This window comes from Anomaloglossus baeobatrachus, chromosome 5 (genome assembly GCF_048569485.1).
Source record: "Anomaloglossus baeobatrachus isolate aAnoBae1 chromosome 5, aAnoBae1.hap1, whole genome shotgun sequence".
NCBI classification, from domain to species: Eukaryota; Metazoa; Chordata; class Amphibia; order Anura; family Aromobatidae; genus Anomaloglossus; species Anomaloglossus baeobatrachus.
In genome coordinates, this window is record NC_134357.1 from 107,807,364 (window position 1) to 107,822,852 (window position 15,489).

The 15,489-nt window shown below is 40.7% G+C and overlaps 1 protein-coding gene across 1 annotated transcript in view; it reads right to left on the reverse strand.

Annotated features, from left to right (window-relative positions):
• Positions 1-418: 418 nt before the first annotated feature.
• The window catches only part of HTR7 (5-hydroxytryptamine receptor 7), a 274,320-nt gene continuing 259,249 nt past the window's right edge, over positions 419-15,489 (reverse strand). Inside the window, exon 3 of the mRNA XM_075348749.1 lies at positions 419-682. Within this exon, the coding sequence (XP_075204864.1) occupies positions 622-682 (61 nt within the window). The 3' untranslated portion in view covers positions 419-621. The remainder of the gene's footprint in view (positions 683-15,489) is intronic.

A 15,489-nucleotide genomic window follows, 5' to 3' on the forward strand; every position in this document is an offset into this window, starting at 1 on the left:
GCGCTCATTAGCATGTCCTAAAAGATCTTTAGAAATACTTTTTCTAAAGATCTCTTTATGTTACTAGACAGGGATAAGAGATATGCACCCAGAAATGCTCCTGGGTTCTGGGTGCATAGGGGATATGACAGGTTCCCTTTAAGGACTTACAAACCAATGGATGTCCATTTCAAAGTTTGCTTAGACAAGCTAGCAACCTTTCTCATACACAAAGGACGATTAGTAATAGACCTTGTTTTGAGGGCATCCACGGTTCTGATTTGTCTTTGTGAGACATCCCTGACATCGGGTTTTGAAACTCACATATGCCCCTCTGTTTTTAAGAAAACTGATTTAAACATATAAATTAGTATTGACAATATTGTAGAAAATTACAGTGCCAGGAATGTATCTAAAAACTTTATTTGGTACAGAGACATTATAGTTAGAGATCCACAATGAAAAACATTTTTATTAAATAATAACGTTAAACATATTAAACACAATAAGGTTCTGTTTCTTCAGGCTCCTCTTTTAAAGACGTGTCAGACCCCGGAATATTATTAAATAATGGAAAATATAATTTAAAGATTAAAAAGATTATGCTGCCATCCCAGAAAGGGCAGAGAATATATGAAGAGATTATGAGCGCAGCCTGCTGATAAATTGCTCTTGCAGGAGATCTTCTTGTGAACAGTTTTTTCTGAAAAACAAAATATGACTAGTTAAAAGTCTTCACGGTGACTTGTCATGTTTTTAATATGTAAACTGTTATTGTGACATAGCAATTCAGATAGAAATTCAGAGACATTAAAAAAAGTTATTATTTTACCATAGCTTCCGGTTTAAGAGAAAAAGTCATTTAATACATCCTACGACAATTTCTGTAAGAAAAGTACCGAACTTAGAAACTGTGAAATTCCATTACAGAGGGATTCCAGAATCTTTGAAGACAAAAATCCTGATAAAACCCTAGATTCATTTTTTTAAATATCACCAATAATCATAAAAATAAAGAATAAAATAACTAGAATACAATAACATTTCAGACAAGCTATAGCATTCGGGGAACACACTAACTTCTGCAACTTAGTGACAATTGCAAATCTCTATTGATTTGTATTTTAATGTTGTCAAAGTTGGCATTTGAAGCTCTGGACTGAAAACAAAAACCTGTATGTATCTAAATCTCAACGACTAAGTGCTCCTTTTAACACTATTAGATACTGTATGTGGAAGAAGGTGTGAGTGTGACTGATACTTTTATATTTTCTATAAGTAAACCCCAGGCTGTTGTCAATGAATTTAATCTTGTTCTTTTTATGTTTTCTATCAATTAAAAGGGTAGTTCACCACTCGGATAACCCTTTCTGAATTTGAGCGTTTGCCCAAATTAAAATAATAACTAAGACAAAAACCAGGATAATTGTGGTATACTCCGCTATGCTGTAGAAAGAAAAACTGCAAAAAATAAACGCAATATGGATGGTTTATTCTACTCGATTTGAAGAGATATCCCCTCTTCTTCTTCAGGAAAATCCACCAACCATCCAACCATTCCAGGTGAGCGGTTTTCCTATGAAAAAGTCACCATCTTTTAAACTGGTAAGACCCTATTGCACTCCTTATATCCACAGCTTGTTTCCAAAATAATAAGGCTCCTTTCACGTAGTGTGCTCAATTACAGTGAATGGCCCTGCCGCCGCATGTGTTCGAAACACGCTTTGCGGGGTGGGGGAGGAGCGGTTCGGACGGATGCCCCAATAGGACCTGTGAACGTAAGGGAAAACGCAATGTGAAAGGAGCCTAACTAATAGGTGAGCATGCTCATCACTACTCATTACTCAATCGAGCATAAGGATGCTAAGGTACTCGCGGTGCTCGGCTGAATGGGTCTCACTGGGTGTTAAAACAATGTTTTTGGATGTTCTGTGTCTAAAAACAAATGCCCTCCCTCCCCCTGGAAAACTTTAGTTCATGGCTGGCTTTATGTGGGCGGAGAGCCAAATTGATCATTGACTTCCATTATATTCGTTACTCGAAGTTGAACCCTTTCAGAGAGTCTGACTTTCTTTGCTGGAATAATGAACACCAGAGCTTTTTAGTGCTCATAGAATCATAGAATGGTAGAGTTCGAAGGGACTTCAAGGGCCATTGGGTTGCCTGCAAGTGCAAGTTTTCCTAAAAGATCACATCTGTATGTTTATCATGTTATTAGTGATACTCACCCATCACTGAAAATAACAACGCCATTCCAGTGGTTTCAGCAGTCGCTCTCCTGGGACTTTATATTTCTCACTTTTGGATGAATCGAACATTAAAAGGTAGTCAGAGCAGTGGCTGGTTGCTCACTTCCTCTTGATATTTCATATGTCCGAAGATGGGAGAGGGAAGCCAGTGTTGATTGGGCACAGGTCTCATGTGACATAAGAACATCCTGGGAGAGCGAATACCGACACGGCTGGATCAACGCCAACACCAGTGGTGAGTATAAGTGTTATGTTCGCAAGGGCACACATGCTGATTGAAAAGGGGTGGTCCAAGTAGTGAAGAACCACTTTAAGTAAGACTTTTGACGTTTCACAATTATTTCTGTCCTTTCCTTTGCGTTTGGTGTGTTGGAGTGCAGCATATTGACTGTGACATGCATACTGCTGCACATTCAGTTGATCACCTCTCCTGTGCTTCATGATTTGCTTTATTCAGGAAATGTAGGACATGTGTCTAGTAAACGTTTTGAAAGCACACAGGTATTTTCTGCAGCAAAGGAAATGGACATAAATTGGATTTTTTTCTTTCAAAAAGGTTCTACATGGGACACAAAAAGAGCTCCGTTATACCATAATGTTGGTTGCAGCATAATGGGTAAGAGTTTATATATTAACATTTTAATATTTTCATGGAAAACTTGATTTTGTTCTACAAATACTCCAGCTTTACAGAATTGTAGAAAACCCAATGTTGTACGTTCTTGAGTATAATGCATTAGCCTGGACTACAAGTAAGAGAAAAATGTGGATACTGGTAATCACTCATCATTTTCTAGCTAATTTTTGATCATTTTCATTGTCATCTTCACTTCAGATGAATATACAGTATATGGTGCCAATTAAATTAGGTGAATGGAGCTTTCGCATCGCATTACCTGCCTCTTTAATATATGGGTGCAAAATTTTCTTTGCATTACTACTCATTATATCTTCCCTTCATTTAGTTGTGTTTATTGGAAGGTCCTAGAAAATGTTTCCATGATAAATGAAGGCCAGTGAAAATCAAGCCAAGAAAACAAAGGTTTTAGAAAATATTGCCCTTTCTAAAGTGTTTGATAAAAGATTGAATGCCATTGTGAATTCATGGACACATACTTCTCAATTTATAGTTGGACGGCTTTGTCAATTTTTCTAGTCTATTCATGTGCTGAAAAGATAGGTTTCAAATAACATGATTAGCCGTCAAGCTCCTGTGGGTCTTTAGTGGGTGTTATGGCATACAAAGAAAATTACGTTTTAATGTATATTCAATTGTATTTAATTCAGAGTTAAGCATATTTAGTCAGTGCTGGAATGTGTATATTGTGCATGAAAAGCAATAAATCATATGTGGGTGGATGAAATATGCAGAAAATGGTGTAATTATAAGATTATATGTTAGAAAACTGGGACCAAAGCAATGAGGCATGTTCTCGTTAACGAACATAGTCAGTTTTGTCACTTGGTACTGTAGACTAATCTTTAAATGCACCTTGTCTAAAACAGTAAAAAATAAAATATTGGTACTCACCTTGAAACCTGCTTAAATAAATTTAAAGTTCTCTAAAAGTATGAAAATAGCGAAAACCCATCCCCCACAAAATCACCAGTTATTTCAGCAGCATCCCCACCACTGAAGCTTGTATGCATAGCATGTGGTGCTGAAAAAAATATTTGATAACATTTCATGCTGTGAGGGAGATTTCAGAAAATTCCTCTGCAGCCCCTGCAAGTTTTTCCTCTGTACCCCATCAGTTCCTCCACTATATTCAGTTTTTCCATTGTGCTTCATCAGTGTTTTTCTCTGTATCCTATTAGAGAATTTGATCTCTGGGACCCTTCTGATCCTTAGAATAAAGGGGCTGTGTGAGGCAAATCCCGGGATATGAAGATGAATTATGACTTCCAGTCATAATCGCTCATCACTCCCTGGCAGTGCCCCCCTCCCTTCTTGTTCTCAATGTCCAGCATCTGTGAAGGTGTTACACCTCCATGGCCATCTCCTGTGATATGGAGATGAGATGATGTGGGAACAATGGACACAGGATGACTCCCTGCCGTGACCCTGTAGTAGGGGCTGCTATCTAATTAGCAAGGCTATGGAAGTATCCAGACAGAACGACTCCAGTAAAAAATGGTTCATATCTCGCAAGCCATATTTCCGATAAATATGGCAACCATAAAAATGGTGTCTCCGCATGCGGACGATGCTGGCACACCCTTTTTATGGGAGCAGGACCTGGGGAAATACCCCAGGCGTGATATCAGCCAATGGGGAACTAGTAGACAAGTCATGAGTCCTCTCGTTCCGTAGCTAAATTCATAGCTGTCACAATGAGAGCGTCGGCGTCCGCCTACGACGCTCCCAGGCCAAGTTATGGCCATATTCCATGTTGTGGATTTTGTCCATAACTCCAGCCAGGGGTGGAGCAGTGCTCCCTCTGAGGTCACTAAGGTAGGAGGGGACCTGGATTTGCCCAGGTTGATAACCCTACTTCGGCCATTTTCCAGTGTTCTTTCGCTGGGGGTCACGTGTAGGAAACATCTGTGGGAAGGATCCTAGAAACCTGGCCTACAGCGCCCCCCTGTGGCCAGACGCACAAGGTAACTGCTGGAACTGTGTATGCCTGTTTGTAACCCATGCTTTGCTTGTAACTGTACTCTGACATAACTGTATATTCTGTAGATTCCCTATTGTATATATTGTAGTTTCTAGTGTGCTTTAGGCTGATTAAATTATATAATTAATCTTGGGCTGTTCTGTTATCTCGATCTTGAATCCCACGTCTGTGTGTTCGGCTAATAGTTACCGTAAATCGGTTGGTGGCAGCGAGTTTGTGCCAAGGATTATTGTGGGGAGGCCAGTGAGATTCGGGGAGGTTTTATATATTCCGCCCGCGGAGGTCGGGGGAATATATACCCTACTCTCACCGGGGACCCTTCAATAATCGGCATAAGTAGTATAGCGGCCTCCTTGCTTATCGTCGGGCAATTCCATAATTGGCCTGACTATAAGAGGGGCGCTAGAGAGCGCATCACGTGCTCTGTCTGTCGGTCGGGAGGTATAAAGGAGGGGTGACCCCCCACTTGTTACACCCCGATTGTGACGTACTGGTAGCCAGCGCGGGGGATTTCTGAGTGACCCCCCGGTGGTTCGTGACAGGCTGCAAAGCTAATTAAGTTCTGCACCCCTTCATAGTTTTTGGCCATACTTTTGCACCACAGCTTTATTCAAGGGCAATCTATATATGCAGATTCTTTAAAGTGAACCTGACAGGTGGAATGTGCACCCAGAACCACAAGCAGTTCTGGGTGTATATTGCTAATCCCTGCCTAACTGTATCTGTATACACTAGCATAGATAAAGAGATCTTTAGAAAAAGTATTTCTAAAGATCTTTTTTCATGTGCTAATGAGGACAGGGACTAGTCGCAAGGGCGTTATATCCCCCAACTAATCCGCCCTCTTAGCATGTTAGCATGCCAAAAGAGAAGTGCTAACATGCTATTCAATGCAGCATCACCAGTGGTGACATGCATACCTGTGTTCGCTGTCTCCACTGTTCAGAAGTCCCCGTCACTTCCGGTCATGCGCAGTATGAAGCTGGGTGTACGCGTTCTGGCTTCAGCGAGGTCTAGTGCGCATGACCGAAAGTGCTGGGGACTCCTGAACAGTGGAGTCGGGGGGCACAGGTACGCACGTCACTGCTGGTGATGATGCATTGAGTAGCATGTTAGCACACCCCTGTGGGCGTACTATCATGCTGAGAGGGCAGACTAGTCGGGGGAAGTAACGCCCTTGTGACTAATCTCTGGCCTCATTATCATATGATAAAAGATCTTTAGAAATACTTTTTCTAAAGCTCCCTTTATTTATGCTAGTGTATACAGGGACGGTTAGGCAGGGATTAGCAATATACACCCAGAACTGCTCGTGGTTCTAGGAGCATATTCCACCTGACAGGTTCCCTTTAACAAGATATGTGATCATTGGTTTTCCAAACCATTTTCTTTTTAGATGGAAAAAATCTTTGAATTATGTGGTATGTCCTATCCATCACTTTTTGTGGTCCTTAAATCGTATTTTTACCCTATTGATTTTAATGAAGAAATATTTCATCATTTAAAAACATCAGCAAAATTATAAATGGAGTGCATTGACATGGTCTAATAATCTATTCTACATAAAGGATAAAGGAGTATTTTCTTATTAGATACTTATGGTACATTCACAGGATTTTCCATAAATGTCTGAATAAATGCCGGGACCACTGCGTCCAACATCTATCTCTTTAGTTAGGGTCCACTGACCTCAACATTTTGATTGGTGCTGAAACTGCTGCATATATATTAACGGGGGTGCACATTCACTCCTACGTGCCAGACAGGAGATAGGGTCAGGCAAAGTTTATTTACAGCAGTGGGACCCACATCTGTCAGACATTTATGGCAAATCCTGTGAATGTTTTAAACATTGCAAAGATGGGTAAATCTCTTCAATCTTTTTTTGGAAATTTATATTATGACTAACTAGTCCTTAACCTGTTCCTAACATTATATGTACCAGTATATCCTATTTTTTCAGTGCATTTCCACAAAAGGACATACTGGTACATCCTGGCGATCATGCAGACACAGAACCTGTGCACGCGCGATCGCCACCGGGAGCTTGGCTTAAATAATAGCCAAGATCTAGCTGTCACAGCTAGTGTCAGTGCACACAACGACCATGGCTATTTAACCATCTAAATGCCACATTCAAAAGTGATCGCAGCATTTAGAAGCTTGAGAGAGGAAGTGGGCTCACTCTCTAAGATGATCGGGACCCCTGTGAAGCAATCACAGGTCCCAATGGTTGCCATGAGAACAAGATGTCAAATAATAACCAGCTCATCTGTCAGATATGGTGGCCTATTAGATCATGCCAGGAGCATGGTCTATGAGGCGTTCTGTCAGTGTCACACTGACAGGTGTAATGCTTTACCATGTGTGTACATTGCAATGTATTACACCAGCAATCAGACAAATAAAAATTAAAGAACCATAGCATGACTAAGTAATAAAGGTGAAAAAAGATTATACAAATGTTAAAAATATTTAAAATAAGCATAGAATAAAGAACAAAAAAATATACAGCTCTGGCAAAAATTAAGAGACCACTGCAAAATTTTCAGTTTTTCTAATTTTTCTCTTAATAGGTAAACTTTTTAGTGAAACGTAAATTGTTATTTTATTCTATAAACTATTGACAACGTCTCCGAATTTCCAAGCAATACATTTTTTTATTTATTTTCTGAAAATGAGAAATGGTATAAAATAACAAAAAAATGCATTGGTTTCAGACGCCTGAAATAATGCAAAGAAAACAAGTTCAGAATCATTTAGAAACAACAATATTAATGTTTTAACTCAGGAAGAGTTCAGAAATCAATATTTTGTGGAATAACCATGATTTTTAATCACAGCTTTCATGCGTCTTCCACACTGCTTTTGGGTGACCTTATGCCACTCCTGGCTCAAAAATATAAGCAGTTCTTCTTTGTTTGATGGTTTGTGACTGTCCTTCTTCCTCTTGATTACATTCCAGAGGTTTTCAATGGGGTTCAGGTCTGGAGATTGGGCTGGCCATGACAAGATTTTGATGTGGTGGTCCTTCATCCACACGTTGATTGACCTAGATATGTGGCATGGTGCATTGTCCTGCTGGAAAAAAACAATTCTCAGAGTTGGGGAACATTGCCTGAGCAGAAGGAAGCAAACTGTTTTTCCAGGATACCCTTGTATGCGGCTTGATTCATAAGTCCTTCGCAAAGCTTAATCTGCCCAGTTGGGTATGTTATGCTATGTTAGGAAAATCTGTGCTCTAAGGGCAAAATAGCTATTCTTCCCTTCCAAGTTTCGTCTTCTGGCTAAGCAGTACTGTACAGCTACATGTGGGGTATTGCCACACTCAGCAAATATAGTGTGACACCTTTTGGTGCCATTTTTACCCATTCTATCATGGGAAAATGTAACATCTGGGGCTAAAAAAAAAATTCTGTGGTATAAATGTAATTATTTTTTCTTCACCGCCCAATGGTATAAAATCCTGTGAGCAACATGTGGTGTCGACATGCTTACGACTCCTCTCTATAAATTCATTGATTGATGTAGCTTCTAAAAAGAGGTCACTTACGGGGGTTCTGCTGTTCTTGCACCTCATGGACCCTGCTAATGTGACATAGCACCAGCAAACCATCAAAATCTACACTACAATATAGCGCTCCTTCCCTTCTGAGCTTTCCACTGTGCCTAAAAAGCAGTCCCTGATTACATGTAAGATATTGACACACTCAGGAGAAATTCCACAACAAACTGTGTGGTCCATTTTTTCCTATTAGCCATTATAAATATTAAAAACTTGAGCCTAAAACATAATTTTAGTGTTAAATATGTAACTATTCTTTCTTCTTCACCCAATGGTCTAAAATTCTGTGAGACACATGTGGTGTCAACATGCTCACTGTACCCCTAGATAATTTAATTGATGGGCGTAGTTTGTAATGTGGGGTCACTTATGGGGGGTCTGCTTTACTGGCACTTCAGGGGCTCTGCCAATGTGACAGGGCACCCTCAAACCATTAAAGCAAAATCTGCACTCCAGTTTGGCACTGCTTCCCTTCAAAAGTAGTTTTCGGCAACATATGGGGTATGAGCATATTCAGGACAAATTGCATACAAATTGTACTGTTAATTTCCTCCTGTTACTCCTTTTTCAAAATTCAAAACTTGGGGCCAAACAACAGTTTATTGGAAAAAATGGGAAATTTTCATTTACTCAGCCCAGTGTTATACATATTAGTGAAGCGCCTAACAGTTAAAAATGCTCTAGATGGTTTCATCGAGAAGTATAGTCTCTAAAATGAGGTTTCTTAGGGTTTCTGCTGTTTTTGCATGTCAAAGACCCTTCAAATGAGACTTGGCATCTGCAATCTAATCTAGCCAAAATAGCGCTTCAAAATTAAAATAGGGATTTTTCACTTCTGAACTCTGCCTTGTTCCCAAAAAGTAGTTCCCCACCAGTTATAGGATATTAATGTACTCAAAATAAATTTCATTACAAATTTTATTGTTCATTTTCTCCTATTACCCTTTTTAAAAATTCAAAACTTCGGGCCAAAGCAACATTTATTGGAAAAAAATGGAAATTGTCATTGACTCAGCCCAATGCTATACAATTCTATGAATAGCCTAATGATTGCAAATGCTCACTACACTCTTTTAGATTCAGCAAGAGGTGTTGTGTTGGTAATGGGGTTACTTATGGGGGTTTCTGCTGTTTTGGCATGTGACATGGCACAGGCAAAAGATAACAACAAAATCTACACTATAATATTGTGCTCCTTCCATTCTGAGCTTTCCATTGTACCTGTAAAGTTACTGATTACATTGTAGGGTATTGTTGCAATCAGGAGAAATTGAATAAAAAACTGTTTAGTCCATTTTTTTCTTACTAGCCATTAAAAAAAATAATAACTTGGGACTAAAACAACATTTTACTGGAAAAATGTAATTATTCTTAGTTCACAACCCAATGGTAAAACAATTCTGTGAGGCAGATGTGTCTATGTGCTCACTGGCCCCCTAGATGATTTCATTGAGGGGTGTAATTTGTAATGTAGGATCACTTATGGGGGTGTCTGATTTTTTGGACCTCTAAGTACTCTGCCAATGTGACATGGAACTCTCAAACCATATCAACTGAATATGCACCCTAAAATGGTGCACCTTCCCTTCTGAGCTTTGCTCTGTGCTTCAAAAGCAGTTTTCTATCACACATGGGTATAGGCACACTCAGGAGAAATTGCATAGCAAATTGTACAGTTCATTTTCTCATATTACCTCTTTTTGGAAATTCAAAACTTGGGGCCATAGCAACATTTCATTGAAAAAATAAGAAATTTTCATTTACTCAGCCCCAAAGTTATACAATTCCGTAATTCCCCTAATGGTTAAAAATGCTCACTACAAATCTAGATGGACTCATTGAGATGTGTAGTTTCTAAGATGGGGTTTCTTTTGGGGTTTCTGCTGTTTTGGCATGTCAGGGGATATTCAAATGTGACATGGCATCTGCAGTCTATCGGAGGGAAACTTAAATGCATCGTGCTGAGCTTTCGAACAAGTCTTTTACGACATCCCATAGCTTGATTTAAATCCAGACAGCTCAATACTACTGTAAAATTTCCTCCATGATAGAATGACCACAATTCAAACTAGGACATGATTGAAAGTCCTTTTTTTCACAAATGAATTAGGGCTGAGCGGACCTGGGAAAATTGAGGTTCGCCGTGTTTGGCCAGACCTTAGTTAAAAGTACAGAACTTGATCTGAACTTTACTCTAGTCCCTAAACCCCAAATATGTCACTGGTGACTCAAACTTTTGTGCTGTAAAATGGCTGTAAAATAGTCATACTAAGGGCTGGGGGCTGCAAAAGGAAGAAGGGGATAAGAGCAGAACAATTACCTTGCCAACAAATGTGGATCAGGAATAAATACAAAAAATTATGTGGGGTGCCCTCTATTTTTGATAACCAACACAGGTAAACTACACAGCTGAAAGCTGCAACCCTCAGCTGTTTGCATTACCTTGGCTGCTTATAAAAAAGAGGGGACCCCAAGCCATTTTTTAAAATTATTTATTTAAATAATAAAAAAATGGCTTGTGAAACATTCCATGCCTGCCGCTGACCGGGAGTGACCTATGGAGCCTCATTCTCAGAATATTCTGAGAACGAAGGTCCATACGATTCTATGGGCATCGTCTGACATTACACCACTGCATCAGAACTTTGAGGATTTCTTTTTAATTAATAAATTGGTGAGTAAGGGAGTAAGGGGAACCTTTATTAATTTATAAACTATTTTGTTTCCTGTGTGTGGGTTTAGTAACTATACACTTATAGGGTTAGTAATGGGTTCTCTGATAGATGCCTATCCATTATTATACCTGGGCTTGATGCCAGCTGTCAGTTCACAACTGACATTAACACCAAAAATATTACCCCAATTGCCACCACACCAGGACAATCAGAAAGAGCTTGGCAAAGCACCAAAATTGGTGCATTTAATGGTTGTGCCACATTTGGGGCAGATGCTGGCTGCTCTTTTTAGGCTGGGAAAGGCAAAATAACCATTGGCCTTCCCAGCCTGATAATACCAGCCCCCAACTGTCTGCTTTACTTTGGCTGGTTATCAAACATAGAGGGACCCCACTCTAGTTCTTAACTTATTTAACTATAAAATGAAAATAAAAATGACATGGGGTCTCCTCTATTTTTGATAACCTGCCAAGGTAAATCAGACAGCTGAGGGCTGCAGCCTGCAGCTGTCTGCTTTACTTGTGTTAGTAATCAAAAATAAGGAGACCCTATTTAATTATTTATTTTGCTCACAGCAGCATATGGCTAGTTTTCACATGCCGAAAAGCTTGTTGATTGGTGGAGATTAAGCCTTTTGTCAAACTTTATGAGCATACCACCAGCATCCAAACTCTGAATTAAGACACTGACTTTTTTAAAAAGTCTGTGTCCAAGTTTGAGCCCTCTGCACCTAGTGTCAGATATAAACATTGAACTTTACAGTTCGAGTTCATTCATCCTTGAACATGATAAAAAAAAATCCTTAAAATTCGTGGTAGAAGGAGATGCATATATTGCAAAGTATACTACTGCAGAATCCAGCAGATACTCAATAGGTTTAGTGGGAGTTGTTTAGGGTCAAAACATGTCACTCAATTGAGTTCTTGGTGGAACTTGCATTATCACACTGCAGTACCATATATTACACATATGGTCAAAATTGTTGGTACCCTTATGTTAAAGTAAGATAAACCCACAATGTTCACTGAAACAACGTAAAACTGACAAATGTAATCTTCAATCTAAATTTACTGAATTTCAACTAATCACATATTGCTTTTGAATTTTGGTTCAATAGAAAACATAAAGAAAACAAATTAAAAAAAATGGCTTGGACAAAAAAAGATTAAAATTAATTTGACACATTGGCTAGGTGGCAGGCAGTGGTCACCGCCAGCAGAAGACGGGAGGACGGCTCGGCAGATCCGAGGTGGACCGGGGCAGGGTTGTAGCCCACCGGTACCGACACCGGAGAACCGACCCGGAAACCGTGCACACAAGGGGGTACTCGGACCCTGAAGCCAGGACCGGCACCGACGGCCTAGCTAATTAACCGATTGAGGGCAGGATTCTAGGTCCTGTCACAAACTAAGTCCCGAAAAGTAGACAACCACCCACCGAGAGGGATAGGGCATCTGCCAGGGCCCGGTAGATCCCACGGGTCAGCGTCTGTCGGGCACGGCTTCCAACCAAAGGATCGGGAGCGGACTCCTGCGTTACACACTGGGAAGTCTATCACAGAAAACACAAAGTGCAGAGGAAAGGGGCAATGACCACCGGCCCGTGTGTGGGACCAGATACACCCGTCTGCGGCAGCCGACCACCATCACCTTGGTTTACCAAAAGACTTGTGTGATTTATTCCACTGTGAGTAACATTCCCGGTCTGACCGAGTGTGCTGGCGTACAGTTAGGTCCAGAAATATTTGGACAGTGACACAATTTTCGCGAGTTGGGCTCTGCATGCCACCACATTGGATTTGAAATGAAACCTCTACAACAGAATTCAAGTGCAGATTGTAACGTTTAATTTGAAGGTTTGAACAAAAATATCTGATAGAAATTGTAGGAATTGTACACATTTCTTTACAAACACTCCACATTTTAGGAGGTCAAAAGTAATTGGACAAATAAACCAAACCCAAACAAAATATTTTTATTTTCAATATTTTGTTGCGAATCCTTTGGAGGCAATCACTGCCTTAAGTCTGGAACCCATGGACATCACCAAACACTGGGTTTCCTCCTAATTAATGCTTTGCCAGGCCTTTACAGCCGCAGCCTTCAGGTCTTGCTTGTTTGTGGGTATTTCCGTCTTATGTCTGGATTTGAGCAAGTGAAATGCATGCTCAATTGGGTTAAGATCTGGTGATTGACTTGGCCATTGCAGAAGGTTCCACTTTTTTGCACTCATGAACTCCTGGGTAGCTTTGGCTGTATGCTTGGGGTCATTGTCCATCTGTACTATGAAGCGCCGTCCGATCAACTTTGCGGCATTTGGCAGAATCTGGGCTGAAAGTATATCCCGGTACACTTCAGAATTCATCCGGCTACTCTTGTCTGCTGTTATGTCATCAATAAACACAAGTGACCCAGTGCCATTGAAAGCCATGCATGCCCATGCCATCACGTTGCCTCCACCATGTTTTACATGTGGTGTGCCTTGGATCATGTGCCGTTCCCTTTCTTCTCCAAACTTTTTTCTTCCCATCATTCTGGTACAGGTTGATCTTTGTCTCATCTGTCCATAGAATACTTTTCCAGAACTGAGCTGGCTTCATGAGGTGTTTTTCAGCAAATTTAACTCTGGCCTGTCTATTTTTGGAATTGATGAATGGTTTGCATCTAGATGTGAACCCTTTGTATTTACTTTCATGGAGTCTTCTCTTTACTGTTGACTTAGAGACAGATACACCTACTTCACTGAGAGTGTTCTGGACTTCAGTTGATGTTGTGAACGGGTTCTTCTTCACCAAAGAAAGTATGCGGCGATCATCCACCACTGTTGTCATCCGTGGACGCCCAGGCCTTTTTGAGTTCCCAAGCTCACCAGTGAATTCCTTTTTTCTCAGAATGTACCCGACTGTTGATTTTGCTACTCTAAGCATGTCTGCTATCTCTCTGATGGATTTTTTCTTTTTTTTTCAGCCTCAGGATGTTCTGCTTCACCTCAATTGAGAGTTCCTTAGACCGCATGTTGTCTGGTCACAGCAACAGCTTCCAAATGCAAAACCACACACCTGTAATCAACCCCAGACCTTTTAACTACTTCATTGATTACAGGTTAACGAGGGAGACGCCTTCAGAGTTAATTGCAGCCCTTAGAGTCCCTTGTCCAATTACTTTTGGTCCCTTGAAAAAGAGGAGGCTATGCATTACAGAGCTATGATTCCTAAACCCTTTCTCCAATTTGGATGTGAAAACTCTCATATTGCTGCTGGGAGTGTGCACTTTCAGCCCATATTATATATATAATTGTATTTCTGAACATGTTTTTGTAAACAGCTAAAATAACAAAACTTGTGTCACTGTCCAAATATTTCTGGACCTAACTGTACCATCCCCTGCACAGAGACATTGGGCCCTGGGGTATCCATCCCTGCCCACGGAGGGGTTAACATCCAGCTGCTAGCCCATCGCCCCCGGGAGTCACACAGCAACAGCGGTGGTGCTACACTTCACCAAACACCGTGGGTGGCGTCACAGACAGTTTTCAACAATACCCGTACAAATATGTCCCCATTTATTCGAAGTGACCCCCAGGTCCGGTAGAGTTCCTTGAGCCATACTGCAGATGCGGATCTGAGCAGCACCGGCTGCTGGCGTGGGGGCGTCACACTAGCTCCCTGGGAGCTACTACTCCAGCTCCTCACTCTTTGAGGGCTCTCACTACTCTGCTCTCTATCTCCCTCCCACCAGCCTGCCTGACCCCTAGGTGGGTGGCCCTATTCCAGCTTGACCAATCTACTGGTGTGTCTGACAGGTCATGATGTGAAGGGTTGATTGGGATTTGTGGTGCTGATGGTAGGGACACTGGTTTCTGGGAACCTGGAACCATGGGGGGTAGGCCCTACACCCTGGGTGAAAGGATGCAGTTCCCTGTGGCACCCTGATATACTCAGTGGCGCCACATGAACATAGCCATATTATACATTTTTCTACAACTAGTTTCATTTAATGCAAGTTGTTGTAGCCTTTTTAGGCAAAAAATATCCAAGAGTGAATATCAAAAAGAATGGAAACTTTATATCTATCCTCTACTCAAGGTCCACTCCTGTTTTTGGCTGTTTCAAATCTGCACTATGAGAACCTAAATTTATACCAGATTGATCTCGTGACCTGAGTTTCTGCAGAATTACTATACAAACTATGGTATGATAAGGCAATCAATCAGGATTTGCAGAAATAGAAAAAGGTTTAGACTCGGGTACACTGGTAGATGAAAAAAGGAACAAAATGTTATGCTGAATTCTTGTGACTTTTATTATCAGATAAATCGTGCAAACAATCCAAACAAATGTTCAAAGGAAAATTATCCGACGTTTCGGCTCATAACTAAGCCTTCATCAAGGACATTGATAC